This window comes from Vulpes vulpes, chromosome 11 (assembly GCF_048418805.1).
Source record: "Vulpes vulpes isolate BD-2025 chromosome 11, VulVul3, whole genome shotgun sequence".
NCBI lineage: Eukaryota > Metazoa > Chordata > Mammalia > Carnivora > Canidae > Vulpes > Vulpes vulpes.
In genome coordinates, this window is record NC_132790.1 from 33,980,352 (window position 1) to 34,006,090 (window position 25,739).

Here is a 25,739-nt window from a genome sequence, read left to right on the forward strand (position 1 = left end):
CAGAGCTCAGTGGTAGTCTGCTTGGATATTGTCCTTCTGCCCCTTCCCACAGTTGTGTGCATGAGAGAGGGAGAGTGCAGGCTCACACACGCAAGAAGGAAGAGCAGAGGGAGAAAGAAAGAGGGTGTCAAGCAGACTCCCTGCTGAGTGCAGAGCTAGAGGAAGGGCTACATCTAGGGACCTTGAGATCAAGACCTGAGCTGAAGAGTTGGGGTGCTTGAGGGACTGAGCCACCCAGGCACCCCTAAAAACCTTTTTTAAAGTGTACTTCGCTGCTAACAGATTATAAAAAGATAACGAAGGGCAGATAGCTTTTATAACTTAAAGTTTAGTAACTAAATTCACCTTTAAAATTACAAGGAAAACGACTGGAGGATTATTTTACCCCCACATTTTCCTCCAGAAAACAGGAAGTTTGAAAGTTCCTTTATTTTAACTGTGTTTGTTATATCTAAATACCGCCACTAATGCTCAGTTAGGGGGCTGACTCTTGATCTCAGCTCAGATCTTGATTATCAGGGTGTTAAGTTCAGGCCCCTAGGCTCCAGGCTGGGCTAGAGCCTACTTAAATAAACATCACCCGGAGCAAATGTATGAAATTACTGAGATCAATAAAATCTATTTAACAATATTTCTTAGCTTCTAATGAGAAGGGATAAGCCGTCTCCCCCAGGCTTTACTTCTCATTCGTATGAGATACCACGTCGGAACACGGCATCAGGTCACACAGCCTTGTACATTTTAAGTATGTGCAGTTCACAGTGTATCATACAATAAGCTGCTTTAAAAAGCCAAACAACAAAAAAAAAGACATGAAAATATTACTTTATATGGGACAAATAAAGGAATTAATTTATTTCTTAGGAGCGGTTTCTACTGGGGATCAAAGTATCTCTGCAGAGCCTAGCTGTCAAAGGAGGGCGGTTGTGAAGCAAATTTTATGTAATTATTAATACCTATTTTTTTAGACTCCGTTTAGGTTACCATCTATTCAATGAAAACAAAACAACCCAAAGTACCCTTTTAGTTTATCGTGCCGGGATGAGAGTTCCGCTGCGCGGCAGAACTATCTGAATGCTTTCGCCTCGAGAGCATCATTCTCAACCTCCACATAGGACTTCAGAAGTCTGGGAAAGACTCTTGCAAGTAAAATGTGTATTTTTTTTTTCTTGCGTGCCCCAAATTGCGTATTCTAAGGCTGTTTCGAAGTGAAGACTGAGAAGAGGGGCTCTCAGGCTTGGGGCTGGGTGTGGCTGTCGTGGGACACCTCCCCACGATCTCCCAGTCCCCAGGGAAAAGCCTCTCGCACGCAACCTCCGAAAAAAAAAGCGTTTTCCTGGGGATTCGACTCGAGAAAGCCGGCCGAGGTGTTTTTGTCTGTAGCTCGGGAAGCACCGCGCGGGCACCCGCTCTCCAGACTCCTCCCGAGGTTCCGGGCTAACTCGGCGTCTCACTCCGGGTCCCGGTGCAGGGACGGACATGCCGCCCGCAGCTCCACCCGCCCGCCTCCCGGGAGCACCTGAGCCGCGAGGCGCGACGCGGGGCGGGCCCGGCCCGGCCCCGCCGAAAGCCTCGGCTCGGCCTCCACCCCCCGCCTCGGCCGGCGGGGCCGGCGGGAGGGAGGGTGATTGACGGAACCGCCCAGGGGCCGGGGCTGCAGAGGGAGGGACGGAGGGGGGAACGGCTGAGCTTTCCGCTGAAACTGGCTGGGTTGGGCCTCGGGAACAGCCTCCCCGAGCCTATTGGCCTCCCCGAACGGGTTGTTATGGTAACAAATGACCGAACAGTCCCTTATGAACCGGCCAATGAGAGGGGCCGTCTGTTTCACCGCACCTCTGAGCAGGAGGTGTTGCGAAAGCCCGGGCAGGGCCCGTAGAAGAAGGCGGCGCCACGACGTCCTGCGGAAGGGCCGAAGGCGGGGCTTGTGACGTTGCCGGCCGGGCCAATCACGCCTGGTTTAACCAACGGCCCCGCCCTTTTACCGCACATTTCCCCTCCCCTTGCTCATTTCGCACGACGCAGCGGTTGGGAACACAGACATTTTCGGAGCTGGAGCCGCCACTGCCGCCGCCATTTTGTGTCTGTGGAGAAAGAAGCTTCTGTGGCGGCTGGAAGTGGACGGAGATCACCCCTGAGACGGCGGCGTTTCACACCCGAGGTTCCCCCTGTGTCGTCCCCCAACCCCCCTCCGCGGTCAGCATGTGGTGAAGCCGGAGCCGCGAGAGACCCGGGGAGAGGAAGAGGAGTCGGAAGGGAGGCGGGGTGTCGAGAGCGGCTTCAGCTTCAGCTGCGGCGGACCTCGGAGGGGGGCCGCGGCGCAATGTCAGAGCAGACGCCGGCCGAGGCCGGTACTGCGGGGGCCCGGGAGGACGCCTGTCGGGATTATCAATCATCACTCGAAGACCTGACCTTCAATAGCAAACCGCACATCAATATGCTGACCATTCTAGCCGAGGAGAACCTGCCCTTCGCCAAGGAGATCGTCTCTCTCATCGAGGCCCAAACCGCCAAGGTTTTTATACACCCCGCAGCCTCCTATTCTTCTAATACTCCCTGATTTTAGTGTCAGCCTCATCCCAGGTCTCGCTTCCATCCAAAGGGGGACAGTGTTCCTCCTCTCCAACCCTCCACCTCCAACTCAGGCTCGGTCTTTGGCCCAGGCTTCGAGCGTGGGCCTCTCTCGGGGGGGAGGGAGTGGGGAGGGTGAAGGGTGGAGTCCTACTTCCGCTTACCAACTCCCTATTTAGGCCACCGCATTGTATATCCCGACACACACGCTTTGAATAGACCCCTTTGGGGAGGGGGAGACTTAAAGGCAGTTTGTGGTGTGGGGAAGTAAGAGTTAAAACCATTTTAACCCCCGGGAAGGTGGGGAGTGGTGGTTCTCCCATTCCCCGCCCTCCCCTCCCCCCCCCCCCCGCACCCTTTTGGGTAATTGTGCTCTGTGGGTTGGAAGGAGGTGAAGGGGGACCTGGGAGCGAGCTGTTGGTGGGTGGGAATAGGGAATTGGCCCCGAGTGGAGCAGCCGCCTGTTAGGAGCCCAACATGGCGCCTGAAAAGCACATGATGCGAAAGGGAAGAGAGGAGAATCCATTCCCTGCCAGCCAGGCAGCTGCTCACACCCGTCAGCCCCGTTTTGGGGTGGGGGCGGCTAGCTATAACTTTTATTCTCCTATCGGAGGGTCTAATTTGCCCCCAAATACGGGAAACTGGGGGTGAGGGTGGGGTTTGGGTGGGGGGGAGGAGATCTTATCCAACCTGTAGGTGGAGAACTGGCCCAGTGGGTAACACGTACTTGTAGTTTTTTTTTGAAAAGTTCAGTCCCTCCTCCTCTTCCTTTTCTCTTTTTTTCCTCCCTTCCCTGATAGTGAAGACGTGCTTTTCTTCACCCCTTGACAGAAGTGGTCCTCTGCCACCCTTTTATTTCCCTGTAGTCCTCCTCTTCTGTGGATTCATGTGGGAGCGATATGTCATTTAAGTTACTGTTAAACTTAGTTATCATAATGAGTTCTAATAGCTTCCCAGTATTACGTTTTAAGTTATTTTTCAAGCTTGTACTTACGGTTTAGTTTTTTCTAGTTGTTAGTGATTGAAATTAACAGGATGAGCCTCCTTTTAGCAGAGTGAACCCCTTTTAAAAGGCCACTTTAACAACAACCACCAATATATTGTTTAGAGGCGGTTTCTGTCTAGTGTACAACTGAGTGGTCTGACTCTAATAAATGGTTTTGAAATGTGTGACTGGTATTATAAAATTTGTGAATAAAACATATAAAATATGTATTTGTCTTTTTTATTTACCTTTGTAAGGTGTAGAATCTGTTTCCAAGACTTATTTTTATCTACGTGGTTGTGTGTTTTAAACAAAAGTCTTTAAGTGACTTGGGTTCATTCTTTAGGTTCCATCCACTCTTTTGGGTAAATGTGTTCACAAGATACACGGTTTCAGGTGGTCCTTTCATACCTTAATTTAAAGAGGACAAAAAGTAAAGGTTTTTTTGTTTTTTGTTTTGTTTTTAAGGGCCCAACAACTTTGTCATGCTCAGTCTGACAGCTAAAATGCAAGTCTTCATTCACCTTTTCCTGTGAATGTGAAACAGCTATTGTTCTTTTTTTTTTTTAAAGTATGAGACTTAAGGAAGCATTTCTCGTACTCAACATCCTCTTTATTGATACCACAAACATGTTGGACGTGAAAACTTAGTTTTTGCCTTGTTGAAGGCTTAACTTGACATTGAATGCCTTTTTTAAAAAACAAAACTCACTTACGTTTTTTTTTTAAAAAAAAACATTGATTTAAAAAATCTAATTACCTAGTATTTTTGGAATTACTAATACTCCACAGAGCCTAATATTTAGCAGTTCAGGTTGTCACTCAACAGTTTCCTTGCTGGTTTTTAATGGATCCAGAAGACCTTCGAGAAGTGAAAACTGACTATAGTGACCACATTAAAATTTGTATTTGTGTATGGCTACACAGAGTGGTGAAAATAGATGGACTATTTGCTGATAAAAGCTGAAATTTTTTTTTTTGGAACACGTTTCCTGGTTATTTTTGGAAAGCCATGTTTTGAGGAAAAGATGTAAAAGTCACTGGGGAAATAATCAGGGATGGGGTTGAGGGTGAGGGGAGGGATTTTCTGTCATTTGGTAGCAAACTGGCTTGGTTTTGTGTTTTCTGGAGGTGAATGTTTTGTGTCCTTATTCTCTAGCGTCTCAGCATTACTAAACTTAAGGATTCACACCTGATTTGACTCCTCCCATGAGGCAGTAGTAGTGAAAAACTATTACATACGGGATTCACTTGTACAATAAAAAATTAGCCTACTGAACAGATTATGGTTTTAAAGAGCCCGTCTTCATTAAGTACAACAAAGACTAAAAATGGTGTAAAACATGACATGGTAAGATAAAGACACAGCAATAAAGCATTTGACATGTTGGTACTTACTAGTTTACCCACATGCAGTGGCCTTGTGAACCCTTTTATTAGGACCTTAAAAGAAATTTTTCATACAAAGCTGTTCAAAGGTTTCCTTGGCCAACTTTGGTTGTAAAGGTGTTATCAGAAGCAAGAGCACTTCCACACACTTGTATGGGCAATTGGTTTTGTGAAATATGGCATTGTGTACTGCAGAACTGTGAGCCTACCCTAGCTACAGGTAGCTATGGGTAAGTGTCGTTCAGGGTTAAGATTCCGATACACATGGGATGGGTAAATGGGGATAATTTTTTTGTTTTTGTTTTTAAATCATGGGTGCTCCTGTGGAGTCGGAGTTAACAGTTTATATGGCGTGTCTTAATGCTCCTCAAGTCTGTGAACCTGCTGATGCTTTCTGGAAACTTGCTGTACATTCTAAAAGCCAGTGGTGGGTAGGCATTGCAGTTGAACTGGGGCAACATTTCTTTGCTTTGGAAAGGGCCACCTGTATCAGCATCACCACACTGGCTTTGCACAAATTTAGAAACTCTGGTTTGTGCATGTCAGAGGAGAAATATTTCGACGGAGAGTCCATGCTGTGAAGAAAATCGTCAGGACAAATCCTGGTTTCCAGAGTCAAGTTCGACCTGATTTACATGACTCAGCAGCTGCTCCATCCAGTTTTTCTTGTATCAGTAACAACTTGCACCTTCCTGCATGTTCTTGTGCAAGTTTAAGAGTTTTTTTTTTTTTTTTGCCATTAACTTCATATGTGAAGTGTACTTAATTTCTTTGTTCATTGGATTATAGAGAAGTAATCCTAACGATTCTACAGGTAACAAAAGTGTCATAGACTTTAACATATAAAATATGCCTATGGAAATTAGGGTTTCTGCCAGAAGTCTGGAAACTCCTTGAATCTAGGCACACTATTATAAGTTAATGTGAGTCACAAAGCTTACACTTGGGTTACAGAAAATAACTCCCCTGTGGTCACTTAAAACACTTTTTTTTTTTTAACCATATGAACCTGAAATTCCATTGAGTGTAAAATGAATGTACTAAAGATGTACTAAAGACTGGTTTTTCTTGTAGTTTTGAGCTTATTTATATGCTCAACTAAAGATCATTGTAAGAGGTGAGAAATTGCTTGAACATTTAACTTTCATAAAGGTTATTTCAAAAGTAGTGTCAACAAAGATAGAAGTCTGTATTGTAGGTTTGAAAACTCACTTTTGAAAGTAATTCTGTGGTGACAATTCATTATACTAAACTTCTCAGTTTCTTTTTATCACTTCAGGCTCCTTCCTCAGAGAAGCTTCCTGTTATGTACCTTATGGATTCTATCGTGAAAAACGTTGGAAGAGAGTATCTCACTGCCTTTACTAAAAATCTAGTTGCAACATTTATTTGTGTGTTTGAAAAGGTATATATGCATTTAGAAACATTTGAATTTTTAAAAAAATGTGTTCCTGATTAAATAAATACTTGTCTTTGTGTTGGGTTTTCTTGGGTGGTGAAATGTTTTATTCTCTTGGATGTTTGCCAAGTACCATGCTAAAGTTAGTGTTTAATATTAGACTTTTTTTTTTTTAGCAGATTCTAGGGGTTTTACATTATCCATTCAAGAATAGATGGGTTTGCTTTTAGAATTTTTTTTAATTGTTCATTTGATTGAAGATCTGTTCCGTCTCTAAGACATGGGCAAAAAGATCTGAAGCTGTCAAGAGTACTTCAAATTTCATTGTTAGGCTTCTGGTGTTAGGATGTTGACTGTTCCTATCTAAAAAAGAAAAGCGTGGTCTTCCAGTGTGTCTCAACCTGTCATTGGTGCCTGAAACTTTTGTGTTTTTTTTTTTTTTTCCTCGAAATGTTTCCTCTTGTTACTTTGTTCACGTATATTTAATGTGAATGTTTTAGGTATGTGTGAATGGTGGACCAGTTAATTGTATTAGGTTATTTTGGAAATCCTTTTTAAGGTCCCTTAGTGTTGAGAAGAAAGGTTTGTTAGTTTCTATACCTAGGGATTGCAAATTCCTTCCATAACATTGTATCTGGTAGTTTGGTTAATATAGTAGTATACTGAGGAAGACAAGGGATTTGATTTGCTGGAGTAATCAGTTCTCTTCCTGTCAAGCTTTATATCTTTCACATTGAGCAAAAGGACATTCATAAGCAATTTAGTTTTAAATATTGTTTCCTAACACAAAATTGGTAGTTCTTATATTTTATTAGCCGCACCTGTTGTGTTTGGAGAACTTATATTTGTAGACTTGGAGAATTGGGATAATTCTGAAAGGACTATTACGAGATTTTACTTGTTTGTTAGAGCAGAAAATATGTAGTTGCTACTTGAGTAATTTTTTTAAGTTCTTCAGAAAAAATACTGCTAGTAAATATATGCAGAAGAAATTTGGAAATCTGTATTTCAAATTGTATTAAAGAGCCTGTTAATTAATAGTGTATTGTAGACCTTGGCTAAATACTGCTTTCCTGAAGCTGTAGTCTAAGGAAAAGCCAACTTTGTGTTACAGAGGTTGAGGAGCTAAACCAGCCTCCCTTGTTTGAATTTCATGATGTTCAAATTTAGTTGGGTGTTTGGTAGAATACCTTTTACTGAATCTGATACGGCCTTGACACTGCATTTGATGAAAATGACTTTATAGTTAAGTATAATTCTCTAAAGACTTGAATATGGTCAAGGCTTTATTAGTAAAATTAGTAAAATTGAGTAAAATTTTAGTATCCCAAGTAAGAGGTTTCTCTGATGGCTAGTTTTTGAATATCAGTTATTATTCCCATCACAAGTGTGAGCAGATTAAGTTCTATAAAACTGAAGCTCATCAGTGGGTAAGATTTTTGTGACTTTCAATTTTTAAGGTACTTTCCACATCACAAATAACTCATTCATAGTTGCCAACCAAATTGTATTGCAGAAGACTGCTTAGTGAGATAGTTTTAATAAAATTTAAGCCATCAGGTGAGCTAGTTCAGAGTAAAAATAACAAGGAATGCTATATCAAGCCCTAGAATTTGGAAACATTTTGTATTAATAAAAATATGAAGAATTGCTTAGTTGTTTGCTTTCATGAAGACTAGAAGGCAGGGACTAATTTGTCTTTTTTTTTTTTGAGGGATAAATTTCTTTATTAGCTTTACATTTACAAACCAAATACACCTTTAATAACTTACTACTGCTGTATGTATTTGTGCATAAGTAGTATGTTTGCTATATTGAGTAGAACAGATTTATGTACCTTTAATACTTAATATTTAAAACATTCTATAGTAACTTAACAAGCCATAGAATTGTTCTGTTGTTCTAGGTGGATGAAAATACTAGAAAAAGTTTATTTAAATTACGTTCCACATGGGATGAAATATTCCCTTTGAAGAAACTTTATGCCCTGGATGTCAGAGTCAATTCGTTAGATCCTGCTTGGCCTATTAAGCCTCTGCCCCCCAATGTGAATACATCTAGCATCCATGTGAATCCTAAGTTTTTAAATAAGTCGGTAAGTTTTAATGTGAATTTTGATTTATCTAAAATTTCGTGCCAGAAAGAAATCTCAAGAATACCTGTGCTGAAATAGTTTAGCTAAGAAAATTCTTTTTTCCACTCAGGTTCATAGTGCATTTAAAAATATATTCTTGTTTAGGTATTACAATAATCTATTTATTTTGGTTTTTAAATTTTTGAAAAATTTTCTGTGTTCTTTTAAACATGACTGGCCATTTATGATTACGAATAGTATTTATTAAGAGAGAAGCTGATAATTTGTAGTTTCCCTTAGCTTCATTTTTAGCTGTGAAATTTTTTTTAACACATTATTTTTTCTTATAGCCTGAAGAGCCTACAACACCTGGCACAGTGGTCAGTTCCCCTAGCATCTCTACGCCTCCAATTGTTCCTGATATACAGAAGAATCTTACCCAAGAACAACTAATAAGGCAACAGTTACTGGCAAAACAAAAACAGTTATTAGAACTTCAGCAGAAAAAGCTGGAGCTTGAGCTAGAGCAAGCTAAGGCACAACTGGTAAGTAGAGGATGTTTGGCATTTTAAATATTTTAAGCCTGTCTTCTGATAAGTAATTATTACTTTGAATTGTATTAGTATGTATATTTTTTCTATTTGTTTTGCAAATTATATTAGGCCAGATTTTTAATTATTTATTATAAAAGCCACTTGAATGGCTATACACTATTTTTTTTCAAATATCTTTCTGTTAAATTGCTATCTCTTAAGACTTTATTAGCATGTGAATTTAATATCTGTCCCAGATAGAAGGTGTGCTGTGAATGTTTTTGTATAGTCTTTAATGTTTTATGAGCTTAGGTCTCATGAGTAGAAATCTGGTTGTTAGAAACCTACAAAAGAAAAGCCATCACATGGGATCCCTGGGTGGCGCAGCGGTTTGGTGCCTGCCTTTGGCCCAGGGCGTGATCCTGGAGACCTGGGATTGAATCCCACGTCAGGCACCTGGTGCATGGAGCCTGCTTCTCCCTCTGCCTATGTCTCTGCCTCTCTCTCTCTCTCTCTCTCTCTCTCTCTGACTATCATAAATAAATAAAAATTAAAAATAAATAAATAAATAAAAAGAAAAGCCATCACAAAACTGAGGATAAGAAGGTTACATATTTCCATGCATAAATGACCTTTTACTAAGTTATTTTACTTAACACTTGAATTTGAGAGTAAGGAACTACAGGAAGGCAAAATTTTATAAGTCCATTATCAGTGATCTTAGGAGGGACTATTTTATGACATAAAATTTAGCTGGAATGACTCTGCTCTTTGATACTTGTGCACCTGTGGTGCAGTGATTTATTAAGCAGTTTCTTAGAAGTCTGGCTCAGAATCCTGAATAATTAGGAAGATGGAGGATATTTTTTCATTCTACTTAAAGATTATATTATAAAAACTCCAAAGCAGAGGACTAATAAATTATAAGCCCCATAGGTACATGAACTTTCTCTTCATTTTAATCTCTACTTTTAAACACTAGAAGTATACAGTGTAAATGTTGTATTGAATGGATTTATTGAATAAACATTACATTCTTTAGTTTTTGATTTTGGTTGTCTCCTGACAGTCTGGACATTTTATGTATTAACATGAACATTTATTTTCTATTTCAGGCAGTTTCTCTTAGTGTTCAGCAGGAGACATCTAACTTAGGTCCTGGATCTGCACCATCCAAATTACATGTTCCACAGATTCCCCCTATGGCAGTTAAACCTCCACACCAGGTTCCTGTGCAACCTGAGAAAAGCCGTCCAGGTCCATCGTTACAAATTCAGGATTTGAAAGGAACTAACCGGGATCCCCGTCTTAATAGGATGAGTCAACATTCTTCGCATGGAAAAGATCAGAGTCATAGGAAAGAATTCCTAATGAACACATTGAACCAATCTGATATTAAGACAAGTAAAACTGTACCCTCTGATAAACTAAATTCATCCAAGCAAGAGAAAAGTAAATCAGGTGAAAAAATAACAAAAAAAGAACTTGACCAATTTGATTCTAAATCTAAATCTAAATCTAAATCACCATCACCTTTGAAAAACAAATTATCCCACACAAAAGACTTGAAAAATCAAGAATCTGAAAGTACAAGGGTGTCTGATATGAGCAAGAGAGATCCAAGGTTAAAAAAACATCTTCAGGATAAGACTGATAGCAAAGATGATGATGTAAAAGAGAAGAGAAAAGCCGCAGAAAAAAAGGATAAAGATGAACACATGAAGTCATCTGAACACAGACTGGTTGGAAGTAGAAATAAAATCATCAATGGCATTGTACAAAAGCAGGATACAATAACAGAAGATTCAGAAAAACAAGGGACAAAACCAGGGAGATCAAGTACTAGAAAGCGATCAAGATCGAGATCACCCAAGTCTCGGTCACCAATTATACATTCTCCGAAGAGAAGAGACCGGCGGTCACCCAAACGAAGGCAAAGGAGTATGTCTCCAACTTCGACACCCAAAGCTGGAAAGATCCGGCAATCAGGAGTTAAGCAGTCACATATGGAAGAGTTTACACTACCTTCCAGGGAAGAGCGAAATGCTAAGAGAAGTAATAAACAAGATATTCGGGATCCGAGGCGAATAAAAAAGACGGAAGAGGAACGACCACAAGAAGCTGCAAACCAGCATTCTACAAAGTCCGGCACTGAACCAAAGGAGAATATAGAGAATTGGCAAAGTTCCAAGTCTACCAAAAGATGGAAATCTGGTTGGGAAGAAAATAAAAGGTAGGATGTTAACATTTTTAATCGAGTAAAATAAATTGTACTAACTTTAAAATACAATGTTAATTTAAAAATTGAGTAGTACTTATTGGATGCTATAGCTAGTACTTTATTTTTCCATTTATTTCTTAATAACTCTGGGTGAAATACCATCATTAGTCCTATTTTACAGATAAGGAACCTGAAGTTTAGAAAGGTCAACTAATCTACGTAAAGCTGCACCTCTAGGACATGCAAGAATTAGAATTCATGTGTGATTTTCCTGACTTCAGATACTATGCTCTTAATCATTTAATTAACTTTTATAGTTACATATATTTGTTTTAACCAGATCCTTTGGAATTTGGTCCTGAGAAATTTAAACACTTTTTATGAAGTAACATACTGCTTTTATGGTTTCAGCTTACAACAGGGTGATGAACATAGTAAATCTCCTCATCTAAGGCATAGGGAGAGCTGGTCAAGCACTAAAGGAATCTTGTCACCTCGAGCCCCAAAGCAGCAGCATCGATTAAGTGTAGATGCCAATCTTCAGATTCCTAAAGAGTTAACTCTTGCAAGCAAAAGAGAATTACTTCAAAAGGTAGTTACTATGATCACTTGTAGTCATTATTCTCTTTTGTCTTAAGTTTTTTTTTTTTTTAAATACTTTTTATATTTAAAATATTTGATTTCCTTTTATCACCCCTATGCAGACGAGTGAACGTTTAGCATCTGGTGAAATTACACAGGATGAGTTCCTTGTTGTTGTGCATCAAATTCGACAGCTATTTCAGTATCAAGAAGGTAAACATAGATGCAGTGTACGGGATAGTCCTACAGAAGAAAATAAAGGTGGATTAAAAAAGAAACCTCTCTTATCTGATGCTGAATTAACCTACTATGAACATAAAGCAAAACTGAAAAGGACACAGGTTCAGCATTCATTTCCAAGACTTGATCTCTTAGATCCTGATATTTTTGACTACCCTTTGACTGATGCCTTGTTGTCTGGAATAGAATGTGAGCCATCCAAAAGTAAACATGCAAGTAGGAATAGTGGAGCACAGTTTGACAGAAAAGAACAATTTAGTGAAAGAGCAAGACGTCTTTCTCCTATATCTGGGAGTCGTACTTATGCTGAGAATCTTTCACCCCATGAGGGCCGGAGAAGACATGACGAGCAAGTCTCTGCTAAAGGTAGAAAAAGTTAAATCAGATTATGCCTATTGAATCACACAGCAGTGAAGGGAAAATGAACAAGCTAAGTGGGGATGGATTTTTGTGACTGTTCAGACTACCTTTTGTTTTGTTTCATTTTTTTCCCTCAAAGGGAAGGGAAGGGAGCTAATATTTACAAGGCCACCCTCTGTTAGGTGCTTTTCTTAGGTTCTTCATTTATGTAATCTGATTTAATCCTCACAATAACCCAATTAAATCTGTATTCTCTCATTTTACAGATAGGAAGCAAGACCAGAGAGGTTTAAATAACTTGCTCTCAAAGTCTAATTAGTTGACAGAATGGGGATTTTTTTTTTTTTTTAACCCAGGTGTGTCTGACTGTAGAGGGCATCTTCATACCTGCTGCTTGATGATGCTATCTTTTCCTTCCCCCCTAATAAAATGAGATAGTTTTGGATATTTTTGGCTAAACATTTACATGAACAGAGAAGATTGAAGATATTTTGATATAAATTAAGATTCAGGGAAAATAACTTTTTTTTTTCTTTTTAAAAGGTGTACGAGAAGAACAGAGATCACCATTCAATGATCGTTTTCCACTTAAGCGACCTAGATATGAAGATTCAGATAAACCATTTGTAGATAGCCCAGCATCAAGATTTGCCGGCCTTGATACAAATCAGCGACTTACAGCTTTAGCTGAAGATAGACCGTTATTTGATGGACCTAGTAGGCCATCAGTAACAAGAGATGGCCCAACCAAGATGATTTTTGAAGGACCTAATAAATTAAGCCCTAGAATTGATGGACCTCCTACACCAGGTTCTCTTCGGTTTGATGGGTCACCAGGACAAATGGGGGGTGGTGGCCCTTTGAGATTTGAAGGACCACAAGGTCAGCTAGGAGGTGGGTGTCCTTTGAGATTTGAAGGTCCTCCAGGACCTGTGGGGACACCTCTGCGGTTTGAGGGGCCGATTGGTCAAGCAGGAGGAGGTGGTTTTCGGTTTGAAGGTTCCCCTGGTCTGAGGTTTGAGGGATCTGCAGGTGGTTTGCGTTTTGAAGGACCAGGGGGCCAGCCTGTGGGTGGTCTCAGGTTTGAGGGACATCGGGGTCAACCTGTGGGTGGTCTAAGGTTTGAGGGACCTCATGGTCAGCCGGTGGGTGGACTTAGATTTGATAATCCCCGAGGTCAGCCTGTAGGTGGACTTAGATTTGAAGGAGGTCATGGTCCATCAGGGGCTGCAATTAGGTTTGATGGACCTCATGGTCAGCCAGCAGGTGGGATCAGATTTGAGGGGCCTTTGCTACAGCAGGGAGTTGGAATGAGGTTTGAGGGCCCCCATGGTCAGTCAGTAGCTGGTTTGAGGTTTGAAGGACAACATAATCAACTTGGTGGGAACCTTAGGTTTGAGGGTCCACATGGTCAACCCGGGGTTGGGATCAGGTTTGAAGGACCGTTAGTCCAACAAGGAGGTGGAATGAGGTTTGAGGGTCCTTCTGTGCCAGGAGGTGGCCTCAGAATTGAAGGGCCTCTGGGTCAAGGTGGTCCAAGATTTGAAGGCTGTCATGCTTTAAGGTTTGATGGGCAGCCAGGTCAGCCATCACTCTTGCCAAGATTTGATGGATTACATGGGCAGCCAGGTCCTAGATTTGAAAGAACTGGTCAGCCAGGACCACAGAGATTTGATGGACCACCTGGACAGCAAGTTCAACCAAGATTTGATGGTGTACCTCAGAGATTTGATGGTCCACAACACCAGCAAGCATCAAGATTTGATATTCCTCTTGGTCTTCAAAGCACACGATTTGACAATCATCCTTCACAGAGGCTTGAATCGGTGTCTTTCAATCAGACTGGTCCATATAATGATCCACCTGGTAATGCTTTTAATGCCCCATCCCAAGGACTGCAGTTCCAAAGACATGAACAAATGTTTGATTCTCCTCAAGGACCAAATTTTAATGGACCACATGGCCCTGGAAACCAGAGTTTCTCCAATCCCCTTAACAGAGCTTCTGGACACTATTTTGATGAAAAGAATCTTCAGAGTTCCCAATTTGGAAACTTTGGCAATTTACCTGCTCCAATAACAGTAGGAAATATTCAGGCATCTCAACAGGTAAGTCTGCTGTAGTTACTCTAAAATGTTATATGCAGATAACTGTTTTTAACATTTCTAGGGTTTGAAGATTTTCAGGAAATAATTTATTCTGTAGTTTGGGAAGTTTTTAAGGTACTTCAAAGTCCACATGTTGGGCAAGTGGGAGGAGAGTCTCTGGGGCTTAAATTTGCAATTTAAATCCAAAACTGATTTTAGCTTTTCCAAGGTCTGGAGAAATCTCGTCTCTATCACAGACACACATGCGCGTGTGTGCTTTTTTTTTTTTTTTTTAAGAGAGTGAAAGAGCCTGCAAGTAGGGGTGGAGGGTGGGTTTTTAGGGGCTAGGGGCCGAAGGGGAGAGAGAATCCCAAATAGCTGGATCTCACAACCCTGAGATCATGATAGTTTTGGTTCATAACAAAGTCGAGCTGTGAAGTACAGAGATTTCCCAATATATCCCTTGCCTTCACACATGCTTTGCTTCCTCATCATGTATTTTCTTTTTTGATTTCAAAGCTAGTAAAGTATTATATAATTGTGAGTTTGTTTCATGGACTTGTACTACATTGTAGAATTGTTGAGCCCTTTAACATAACAGAGAGCTGATTTTTTGGACTAAAAACTTTCTTGGTCTAAATTAAAACCCAGCTGCCCATGTTTTTGCAGCATTTCTTTTTCTACTTCATCACCCTTTCAGTCATTCCAGTTGAAACAGTTGTGTCATATTAATGTAAACACAGGAAGCTTGTGACTTGTCACCCAACTATATTCATTACATCACGGTATTGTTTTGTATTTCTGCATATATTTTAAATTGCATATTGAAATGGTTTGAAGAAAAAAGGCCTGCCTAGTTAGATATACTCTATTGTATGTTCTTAAAAGAAATGATGCTCTTCTTGACAGATACTCTACAATGGGACTTGACTTAATCTTGTTCCTACATTATACAGAATTAGTGTTTTTTTTTTTTTTATTGTCTATACATACTATTAAGGGTTAGGAATGCTGAACAGGGCTTGTAAGTGGATATTTGTTTACATAGCAGCAACATATAGAAGTCCTACCTCACTCTGGACAACAAATATAGTATTTGTATGCCTGTATAGTAGTTGTCTTATACAATCTACTTTGCAACCAAGTATGATGTCCACGCAGGATGATCAACACAGAGTTTATAGACTGATAATTAAATCAGGCTTTTGATATCTGTAGGAAGGAATCAGGTCAGGAGTTCTGGCCTCAGCTTTGCTGTTAACTAGCCATTACGATTGTGTACAGGTCACATCTCTGGATATTAGTTCTATTTGTAAAATAAGGGAAAGCACCAGCAAGGTAAAGTGATTTGTGTAAGGTCACACAGCTTTTGGCTACCTTACATTTGCATAGTATCTTAAACTTCTCTAAGAAGCTTCACATTTATTCTCAGTTCCTTATAATTCTGTGAAACAGGTAAGGGAAGGTATTTCTTTTCTTTTTTTTTTTTTTTGTATAAAGTCTAGAAATGAAATGACCCATTCAAGTTACACTTGTAAATTTTTATTATAGAGACCAAGCCTTATGATATCGTCAGTATTTTTATATGATTAGAATGTTCCAAAGTTTTAGTTAAAATACAGAAAGGATATTCTTAAAACCAAGGTTTCTCTTAAAGGTTCTTAGTGGTGTTGCTCAGCCAGTAGCATTTGGCCAAGGACAACAGTTTTTGCCGGTTCATCCACAAAATCCTGGAGCATTTGTTCAGAATCCTTCGGGTATGTACTTTTTGAATTTTGTGTTTTTTCAAAATATAGATATTGTTTTGTTGAGTAGTTACTTTGTCAATTTTACAAAATGACCATTTTGAGGAGGTCTACACAATTTAGAGAAATTTAATCTGGCTGGAATTTTTTGTTCTTTTGTTTACATTGTTGATGTGTATTCAGCATCGTAGTGTGCATAGTAACTGATCCTGTTTACAACTGGAGATGGTTAGCCAGGATTTTGTAGAGGATAAAAAAAGGAGAGAAGGGAAGCTGGGAGGAGTGGGAGTAGAAAGGTGATATTTGGTAAGGTGAAGTAAATGAACCTCAGAAATCTCAGTTATTTGATATTTTAGTTTTGGTTTTGTGTATATGTGATAATCCAGTAAACATTAAGTGAATACTGGGGACATTGCCTTATAAATTTGATTCATTCATATGTCTTTATGGGCTCTCAAATAAAAATTGTGCATGATATGTTAAAAAAGTAGAAATGGGACACCTGGTTAGCTCAGTTGGTAGAGTATGTATGTGACTCGATTTGAGGTTTTGAATTCAAGCTCCACATTAGGACTAGAGCTTACTTAAAAAAATCAAAACAAAAAAGAAAGAAGTAGACAAAAAATGTGACGCCCTAGCCAAGTACCCTGATAAGATCTTTTGTTACTGAGAAATGAAGCATAATAACAATATTGCTATGGATACAATAACAATTTTGGATGTGGGAGTTTTAAAAGTGAAATTTAGCTTTAATAGAAAAATGGAAAGTATATAAATTGTGATTTATAAAATAACTGCAGAGTTTTAGTGTACTGAGAACTAGCTCTACCAAATTGTAGTGGTACTTTATTTCTGAATCATTAAAACAGACATTTTCAGAAACGTGGCTCTAGTGTGGCACAATTTGCTTACAAATTTAGGGGAGTTGTCTAGAAATTCTGAGGTAGGAAAGTCCTAGCCAAGCTCTAATTTATGCTTTAGTTCTTAAACTGTGGCATCACAGGAATTCATTCAATTGATTTGAAAGCTTTTTTAAAAAAAATTTCTGGATTGACAATTAGTATTAAATAATAGTTTTCATGTTTGGTTTTTTTTTTTTGTCACTATAATGAAAAGGGAAATAAAGAATTGGGATCTAAAGTCAGAAGACCAGAGTATTAGAAACTATACTACTATAAACAAATATTCTCTCTGATTCAATTGCTTCCCCAAAGACAGGAGACAATAAAGTCAGTATTTGCCTGGGAATTTCTTTTAAGAGAATCAAATAAGGTAGTATATGCAAAAGTACTTTGTAACTTTTGCTGTATTAATGTATTTTCCTTTAGAACTAAATTTTTTTGTTGAGTAGAGGATTTGTTGTATTGGGGTTGGTGGCATGAAATAGTGTGCAAAAACTGCAAATTTTTTTCCTTTTTGTATGAGATTAAAAACTGCAAATTTTCTTTTTGCTTTTACAGCCTTGGGGTGCATGTGTATACATACAGGGCATAGCAGTGTCACAGAGATTACTATGTTTTTCCTCTAGGTAGGAGGTATTGAGAGAGATGTTATATATTGTCTGCCTTCTTCAAGTTCTGCTTACTATTAAAGAGTTGTGAAAAGTATTCAGTGTTCTATATTCAGCTTCTCTTAGAGTTTCTTTTCTAAAATGAAAGTAAAAATACCCCTTTCTTAGTAGTAAATATATGTTCATTTATTCATCCATTTTTTAAAAGATTTATTTATTAGAGTGAGAGCAGGGGGAGGGGCAGAAGGAAAGAATCTCTAGTGGACTACTGGCTGAACTCAACCCTGAGATCACCACTCAAGCCAAACTCAGAGTTGGAAGCCCAAGCCACCAAGCCAGCCAGGCGCCCCATGTTCATTTGTTCATTTAAACATATTGATCATTTGCTGTATGCTAGGCATTGTGTTAGAATGATTCTTATTTATAAGAATCGGGCTGCCCTCAATTTTTAGTAGTTTAGAACTTTTTTCTACAAGTCTAGTGAGATGTATAATAGTGACATACAAATACATTAAAATACTGTGTTTATAGTTTAAAGAATAATAATTATTAGATTACTTAGTGCTGGGCAGCCCTGGTGGCGCAGCGATTTAGTGCTGCCTGCAGCCCGGGGTGTGATCCTGGAGACCCGGGATCGAGTCCCACATTGGGCTCCCTGCATGGAGCCTGCTTCTCCCTCTGCCTGTGTCTCTGCCTCTCTTGCGCTCTCTCTGTGTCTCTCATGAATAAATAAATAAAATCTTAAAAAAAAAAAAAGATTACTTAGTGCTTAGCAAAATATGTAAGATTGATGCCTCACCAATGAGCTTAGAGACTGTTATCCTTGTCTCATTTAGTCAAATTATTGAAGCTTTAATAACCCTGACACCTGTTCAGCAGTAGCTTGAGGTACTTTGCAAGGGCAGTACTTCAGCAAAGGTCAGAGGGGCAGGTATCTTTGAGCCACATGGCTCATCTTCCTGCCTTAGTTCCCCTGGGTAGTCATGGAGGTGGGGGCAGGAAGACTTTCACTTAGGCTTTGGGTATTCCCCGCCCCCCCCCCTCCGGAAATTTATGCTGACAGATAGCAATCGGTTCATCTATATAAAACTATCTTTCCCAATATGGTTAGAAAATGAGAACTAGAAAATGAGAAAAGTGGGAAGTTGGATCTAGAGGTGGTGCTACATTAAATAGAAGGGAGCATGAGGCTTTCTGTTTTGTGTATTCTGCTTTTCTTTGGCATGAATTTAATTAGGCAAAAGTACATAATACTGTCATTTTTTGTTTTTAGGTAATACATATAAAGTACTTATAAACATTTGTGAAGTATCAATGTTTTCAGTGTTAGATTTTAGTATTATCCTAGAGTATATTTTTAAGAGATGATGACTTGCTAATGACCTAAATGAAAAATTCATTTTAGGAGCTTCTGAGATAATGACACTCATCTTTAACATGAGTTTGTCAAATATCCTGTTGATAGGCGTCTTGAAGAAAACTTAAAAAATGCTTAGTATAATATGCATCTTTAAGTTCAACTTTCATTTAAGAGTGTTATTTTTTTTAAAGGAGCTCTTCCTAAGGCATATCCTGATAATCATCTCAGTCAGGTGGATGTAAATGAATTATTTTCAAAACTACTAAAAACAGGAATTCTCAAATTGTCTCAGCCTGATTCAGCTACAACACGTAAGTATGGTTCTATACTTCATCTTTATGAAAGTTCATTAACTTATAAAGCTGTATTATATAAGTTATGATAAAAGTTCTTAAAATAATTTATTTTTTTCCAAATATCAAATATAATTGGTTTATAATGAAATTATTTAAAAATTTTCTATGATGGCACTAATACCTTTACAGTGGACATTGTTTCAGTTAACATTCCTGCAAATGTCATGTGCAGACTCATTATTATTCTTCATTATTTTAGCTTTTTAAAATAGTTTGAATATTGAGGAATTAAAATTCATGTGAAAATGGACTTTTAAGAAATCAGACCTAGTATCGTTTATCAAAATAATTATATTAGTTTCCTTGGCCAGTAAATACAATGAATAGACAAGATGGGATTCTTTTTTTTTTTTTTTATAAATTTATTTTTTATTGGTGTTCAATTTGCCAACATATAGAATAACACCCAGTGCTCATCCCATCAAGTGCCTCCCTCAGTGCCTGTCACCCAGTCACCCCCACCCGGATTCTCTTTTTATAACACTATAATGTTCCTCTATAAAGAATGCTTAGAGGATGGTATTGAGAAGTTTATTTTTTTTCCAATTGAAGAAGTAAGTGAAGTTGCTGCTCAGCCTCCCCCAGAAGAGGAGGAAGATCAAAATGAAGATCAAGATGTTCCAGATCTTACCAATTTTACAATTGAAGAATTGAAACAGTATGTAATCTAATTTTCCAATTTTCCAAACATAAAAAGGACAGTGACTTTAATTAAACAGTGGATGTCATTGTTAGTGCTATTTGTTTTACCCTTCTTAATGTTTATGAAATTTAGGTAGCATTTTTTTTTTTTTTTAAGTACTAAAATATATGTAGCATAAGCTTCAGGAAGCTTTTAAATTTCCTTTTTAAAATATATCTGCTGCCTAAGTATTTAGGTCAAAAGGCCTTTTCCAAATTACTATTTTTTAATATCTGTGTTTGATACAGTAAATATAGGGAATTGAAATACTAGCTGTTGATAATCATGTCTTTTATATCTTCAATTCTCTTAATCATTTTTTCTGTATTTGCTATTCTTTTTCTCTTGTTTGAAGATATGAAAATGAGATTTTTATAGTTGAGTATTAAGAAATTTTTAAAAAATATTTTCATTTCATAAGTAATGCATGTTCACTGTAGAACATTAGAAAATTCTGGAGCACCTCTAGCTCAGTTTGTAGAGCATGTGACTCTTGATCTTCAGGTCATGAGTTCAAGCTTACTTTGGGCATAGAACCTACTTTAAAAAAAAAAGGGAAAGTAAAATTAGAAAATTCAAATAAATAAAATCAATAAAATTAACCTACATTTCTCACATTTATAACCACTCTTAATATTTAATGCATATTTTTTTTCTAATATTCTGTTGCCTTTATCGCACATATAAAACTTAAAGGGCTTTATGGACTCATTATATCCTTATGGTATTTTATAAAAATATAGACACTTAAATGGGTTATTCCTATTAAAATCAATTTTTTTTCCAAAGTAATTCACTTAATTCAAATTTTATAATGAAAGGCTTACAACAAAGGCTTATAATAAAAGATGGCATCCCTTCTGGTACTGTTCCTTGCATTTACCTCTCTATTTCTTAAAAGATATTTTTCTGATTTGTCATATTTCTTGATTTCTCACATTTGGGGAATCTCTTGACTTCTTGAAAATGAAGATTGAGCTAGCTCTTTTAACTGTCCTACCAACTCTTCCCCATAGTTAAAACCAATTTTTATTAAATCATTATTCAGTATTAGTAGTTAATAACTGCCCTGTTTGTTCAGTTTGTTGGCTTTTCCAAATAGGGAGCCCAGAATTGTCAGAACTGATGCTGATCTCAGTTTCCAGTTAGTATAATTTTTCTTTTAGTAATCTATACTACTATTATCGCTTCTGTACCACTTTCACCTTTCTTCAGATGAGGGTGGGGCAGTTAGCAGATGATGATCATTCCAGTTTTATCTAGAAAGGAAGTAACTGGGCCAAGTCTGTCAGAGGATGGACTTCATGTTCCAAAATTGACCAAAGTTAAAAAAATAATAATATTAAAATAAATAAATAACATTGACCAAAGTTAAAGAGGGTCAGTGACAAACTATTAGGATAATACTGATCTTTGGGTATTGTTTCAGCCCAAGTCTGGCTGAAACATTATTTGTTGTCACATAATAATGGCTTCACCATTATTAAAATATAGAAAACTGAGATATTTGTAACTGCCTTTTTAAAAGGCCATTTAGCCGTGTTACCAAACTAAAGATGATTTCTGTATTTTTCAAAATAGACGTTATGATAGTGTTATAAATCGACTATACACTGGTATACAGTGTTACTCTTGTGGAATGAGGTTTACAACATCACAGACAGATGTATACGCAGATCACTTGGACTGGCATTATCGGCAAAATAGAACTGAGAAAGATGTTAGCAGAAAAGTCACTCATAGACGTTGGTACTACAGTTTAACAGTAAGTAGTCAATATACCTCCAAACCCTCTTTTAACCTTTAAATCCTATCATTCTATAAGCATATTAGTTTAAATAATTGCTAGGAGCTATCTTGTGAGTTTTCTGAATAGGATTTGACCCCTAGAATGTAAAAGTATTTTTAAATAAATTTAAAGAGTATGTATTTGCTTTTTGTTGAGGTAAGAGTAGGACATAAGTTTATTCTAACTCTAAAATTCCAGTTTTTCTGTGACCTTTCTTTTTTTGGAAAAAAATTCTATGTGAACTTTATCTTGTTTAAAATCAGTAGTTGTAATTTTAGAGGTAATGGAAAATGAACATTAAGATCTCCAGTTTAATAGTTGCTTTCTGTTTGTTACGGAGTTCATGAAGAAGGTATATTTAAAAAATCCATATAAAGTATATTGTAGACAAATGTAATCCTTCATTGGCTTTATGTTAAAGAGAAACAGTAAAAGTTTAGAAACAAAATATTTTTTATAAATCAACTCATTTTTTAAGGACTGGATAGAATTTGAGGAAATAGCTGATTTGGAAGAACGTGCGAAGAGCCAGTTTTTTGAAAAGGTGCATGAAGAAGTTGTGCTCAAGACTCAGGAGGCTGCTAAAGAAAAGGAGTTCCAAAGTGTACCTGCTGGACCAGCTGGAGCAGTTGAGGTAAGAGAAGAATATTAAATTTTCTACCTCTGGTCATGCCCCTGATTTCCTCTTCCTTATCAGTGACCAACAACAGTGAAATGTTAAGTATTTTTGCATGGAGGAATGCAAAGTCCTTAGAAGTTATTTTGTATCTGTACTATATATTGAACTTCCAGATGACTCTTATTTCTTTCACTTAGTAAAATGTTTATATTTTTTTATGTCATGTGATTGAATGTGTTCTGTTTTATAAATTTCATTTTTTGTTATTCTATTTTAGAGTTGTGAAATCTGTCAAGAACAGTTTGAACAATACTGGGATGAAGAGGAGGAGGAATGGCATTTGAAAAATGCTATTAGAGTAGATGGAAAGGTAATTTTCAGTTCTTTCTAAGTGTTAACTTTTTTTTTTTTTTGTAGGGGATGCTTGCCATTTTGAAGGAAAAATGTTTTTGTTTTTTGATTTTTATAACAAAGGTGTTTTGATCTTCAGTTATAGAGTGTTTGAGTTGGAAGGTATCTTAGCAATCAACTGGTTCTATACTTGCTTTATATAAGAGGTTGCATAACTAGTTAATGATAAACCCAGACTGAGTCTTCTGATTTTGGTTAGTCTTTCTGTCTAACCACACTATTTTAATTCCGAATTGATATTTCATCATAAAGAACTGTTACGATCTTAAAAGTATACCATGTTACCTACTTAAATGTGTAAAAAAGCAAGTTTAAGGAGACTTTGGGAAGAAACTCCCTTTATTCACATTTGTGATTTTTGTCACCTTTTCAAAGAGCTATTTTTTGGTGTAAATTTCCAAAAAAAGAATCATTAGAATAGTCCATTAGAAATGAATATACTTGTGAATACCTACTTTTTTTCTTTTTTGCTTCAGATTTATCATCCATCATGTTATGAAGATTATCAAAATGTAAGTTCTTTTTGGTCAATGTTCTCTTTTACATTAATTTTATTTTTGTTATCAGCAATATTGTTATTTTAACCTCATTGATGTGTTTTGAGCTGTTTTGTGTTTTGATGAATCATTTGTTTCATCCAAATATTGGTGCTAGGATTGATAGGATCTAAGTTTTGAAATTTCTGTATTTTTTGCATTCTATTCATTTGAATCTTGAGGTCTTTCACTAGAGCAGTAGGCCTAGAGAATGTGAGGGAGACTGAACATAAGGATCATGATGGGAACAGATTTCTAGAGTTAAGAGTAGCGTTTACTTTTTTTTTTTTTCCTCCTACTTTGCTATATATCAGGAATAATTTTTAAATGCTCACATGCAAAATCTGAAAGACCTATCTGTTGATCTTAGAAGTTCAAATTTCATATTTGAGAGTAACCATTTTTTTTAATGCCAAACAACACATTGACTGGTTCAGGAGGCAATTTGGAAGATGTATTTAAGGACGTTTTAGGATGGTTTGATGGTTTGTGAGGTCAGAGTATTTGAAATTTGGATAGTCACAAAAGATTCAGGGTACGTGTAGGGGTTAAGTATAGAGGTATGTCTCATCAGCTTCTTTTGGCCTTAAATTGGTTACTGCTTTTCTTAGCTTAGATCATTGCTGAGTACATATTATTAAATGCTCAGTCTGCCTTTTATTTGGCTGCTTTTACAGTGTTTCATGGGGAAGCAGTTATTTCAGTTGCATTTGGTATGTTTCTTTGCCCATACAAGGGTCTCCTAAAACTAAATGTCATATTAAATGTGATACTTTTGAGCTTTAATCAGAACTTACAGGGTTTTTCATTTTGTAGACATCTTCATTTGATTGTACACCATCTCCCAGCAAGACACCAGTTGAAAACCCTTTGAACATTATGTTGAACATTGTCAAAAACGAATTGCAGGAACCCTGTGAAAGTCCCAAAGTTAAGGAAGAACGAATTGATACCCCACCAGCTTGTACAGAGGAAAGCATAGCAACACCCACTGAAATTAAAACAGAAAATGATACAGTCGAGTCAGTTTAAATAAAATGAGAAAGGTATGTTTTTCTTTTTAAAAAAAAAGCTGCTGTTGGATCTAGAAGGTGAAGAATTTTTTATGTATATATAGACCTATATCTATATAAATTGTCTAGCTGAGGCAGGGCCTTCAGCTATCATTTGGTTAATAAATACATTTTAGTATTTGCATTTCCTACTGCCTGCACAGTTTCAGGTGCTTGTTGTGTGAAAGTTCTGTAGATGTGTGCAAATTTAACAAAATGAAATTGTATGTGTAAAAATGTACGATTTTCACTTGTGAAACTGTAAATTATAAATAAAAAATATTTTTGCTATCCATGGAGTGTAATATTTATGCACACCATCAAATAAAGACAGTGTTTCTGTACTTTTTATTGGGTGAAATGGAATTAAACAGCAACCTCAACGTAAGATTTTTTTTTCTACTAGCTTCCCACAGCTAAAGAAGCAAATTCTGGTTAGTTTTATCCTTGAAAAGAGGGGTGTGAGAGAGCACTGCAGGACTTTTCTCAAATAGAAAAGCCAGATTTGAGATAATTTTAAAAACAAAATAGGACTTTGCATATATATATATCTCTAGCTATAGAGAACCATCCAGATGTCCATTTTTGAAAAGTATCTAATGAAGCAACTTTTATTGAACTTGGACACTGATGCCATCAAACGATTAACAAATATATTTAAGTACTAAAGGTGATTTTTTTTTAAATGACATTTTTCAAATATGTCAAACGATTTAATGCAGATGAACATATTTCTATTTTAAGTTACAGGGGAATCTGTAAGAATGTTCATTTGAAACATGGTTAACCTTTTTCCTTTGTTGGTTTTGACTGAATTAGATGGATACCATGAGATGTTAATATTCATACATGTAATAAATAGAATGATGAAGAAACTTCCAGTTTGTATCTCTTTATTTCTTGAATGGCTTTAGAATGTGACTTCTTTTTATGTCTTTGTTCATTACTGTCCTTTAAAATGTGAACATGGCACCTGCTATAAGCCAGGAACTCCGAGATGCAAGATTATTATTTTCTGCTATCTTTTGGAGGAGATGGGCATATAAAAAAATAAAAGTCAGTGAAGTATTTACTATGTTGTAGGCACTGGCAAATTTTTAATATGTATTTTCTTTGGTATTTATTAGATAATCCTACATAGTAGATGGTATCCCCAGTGTAGACTGAACAACTCAAAAAGTTGCAGACTTGGCTTTGCTTTATTTGTACTGTTTCTGCAATTAAAAAAAACAAACCCTAAG

General features: G+C 37.3%; 1 protein-coding gene across 2 annotated transcripts; it reads left to right on the top strand.

The window, feature by feature from the left end:
- Positions 1-1,991: 1,991 nt before the first annotated feature.
- Positions 1,992-25,373, top strand: PCF11 (PCF11 cleavage and polyadenylation factor subunit). Of its 2 annotated transcripts, none has more exons than XM_026015278.2 (16): positions 1,992-2,512; positions 6,222-6,347; positions 8,248-8,436; positions 8,766-8,960; positions 10,064-11,181; positions 11,581-11,761; positions 11,874-12,357; positions 12,895-14,459; positions 16,096-16,195; positions 19,245-19,364; positions 19,962-20,067; positions 21,673-21,856; positions 22,359-22,514; positions 22,777-22,869; positions 23,387-23,422; positions 24,263-25,373. In XM_026015278.2, the coding sequence occupies exons 1-16, from the start codon at positions 2,321-2,323 to the stop codon at positions 24,476-24,478; spliced, it is 5,061 nt and encodes a 1,686-aa protein (XP_025871063.2). In that variant the 5' UTR covers positions 1,992-2,320; the 3' UTR covers positions 24,479-25,373. The 2 variants fall into 2 exon arrangements, with proteins under 2 accessions (XP_025871063.2, XP_025871064.2); XM_026015279.2 differs by having other exon boundaries at positions 2,009-2,512; positions 11,874-11,964.
- The last annotated feature ends 366 nt before the right edge of the window (positions 25,374-25,739 follow it).

What these genes read in the sequence shown, in the direction of transcription:
- PCF11 (XM_026015278.2), top strand. Translation starts at nt 2,321, where the DNA reads ATGTCAGAGCAGACGCCGGCCGAGGCCGGTACTGCGGGGGCCCGGGAG. An exon ending in ACAATTGAAGAATTGAAACA is followed by an intron (nt 20,068 to 21,672) that starts GTATGTAATCTA and finishes TTTTCAAAATAG; the next exon opens with ACGTTATGATAGTGTTATAA. An exon ending in CTATTAGAGTAGATGGAAAG is followed by an intron (nt 22,870 to 23,386) that starts GTAATTTTCAGT and finishes TTTTTGCTTCAG; the next exon opens with ATTTATCATCCATCATGTTA.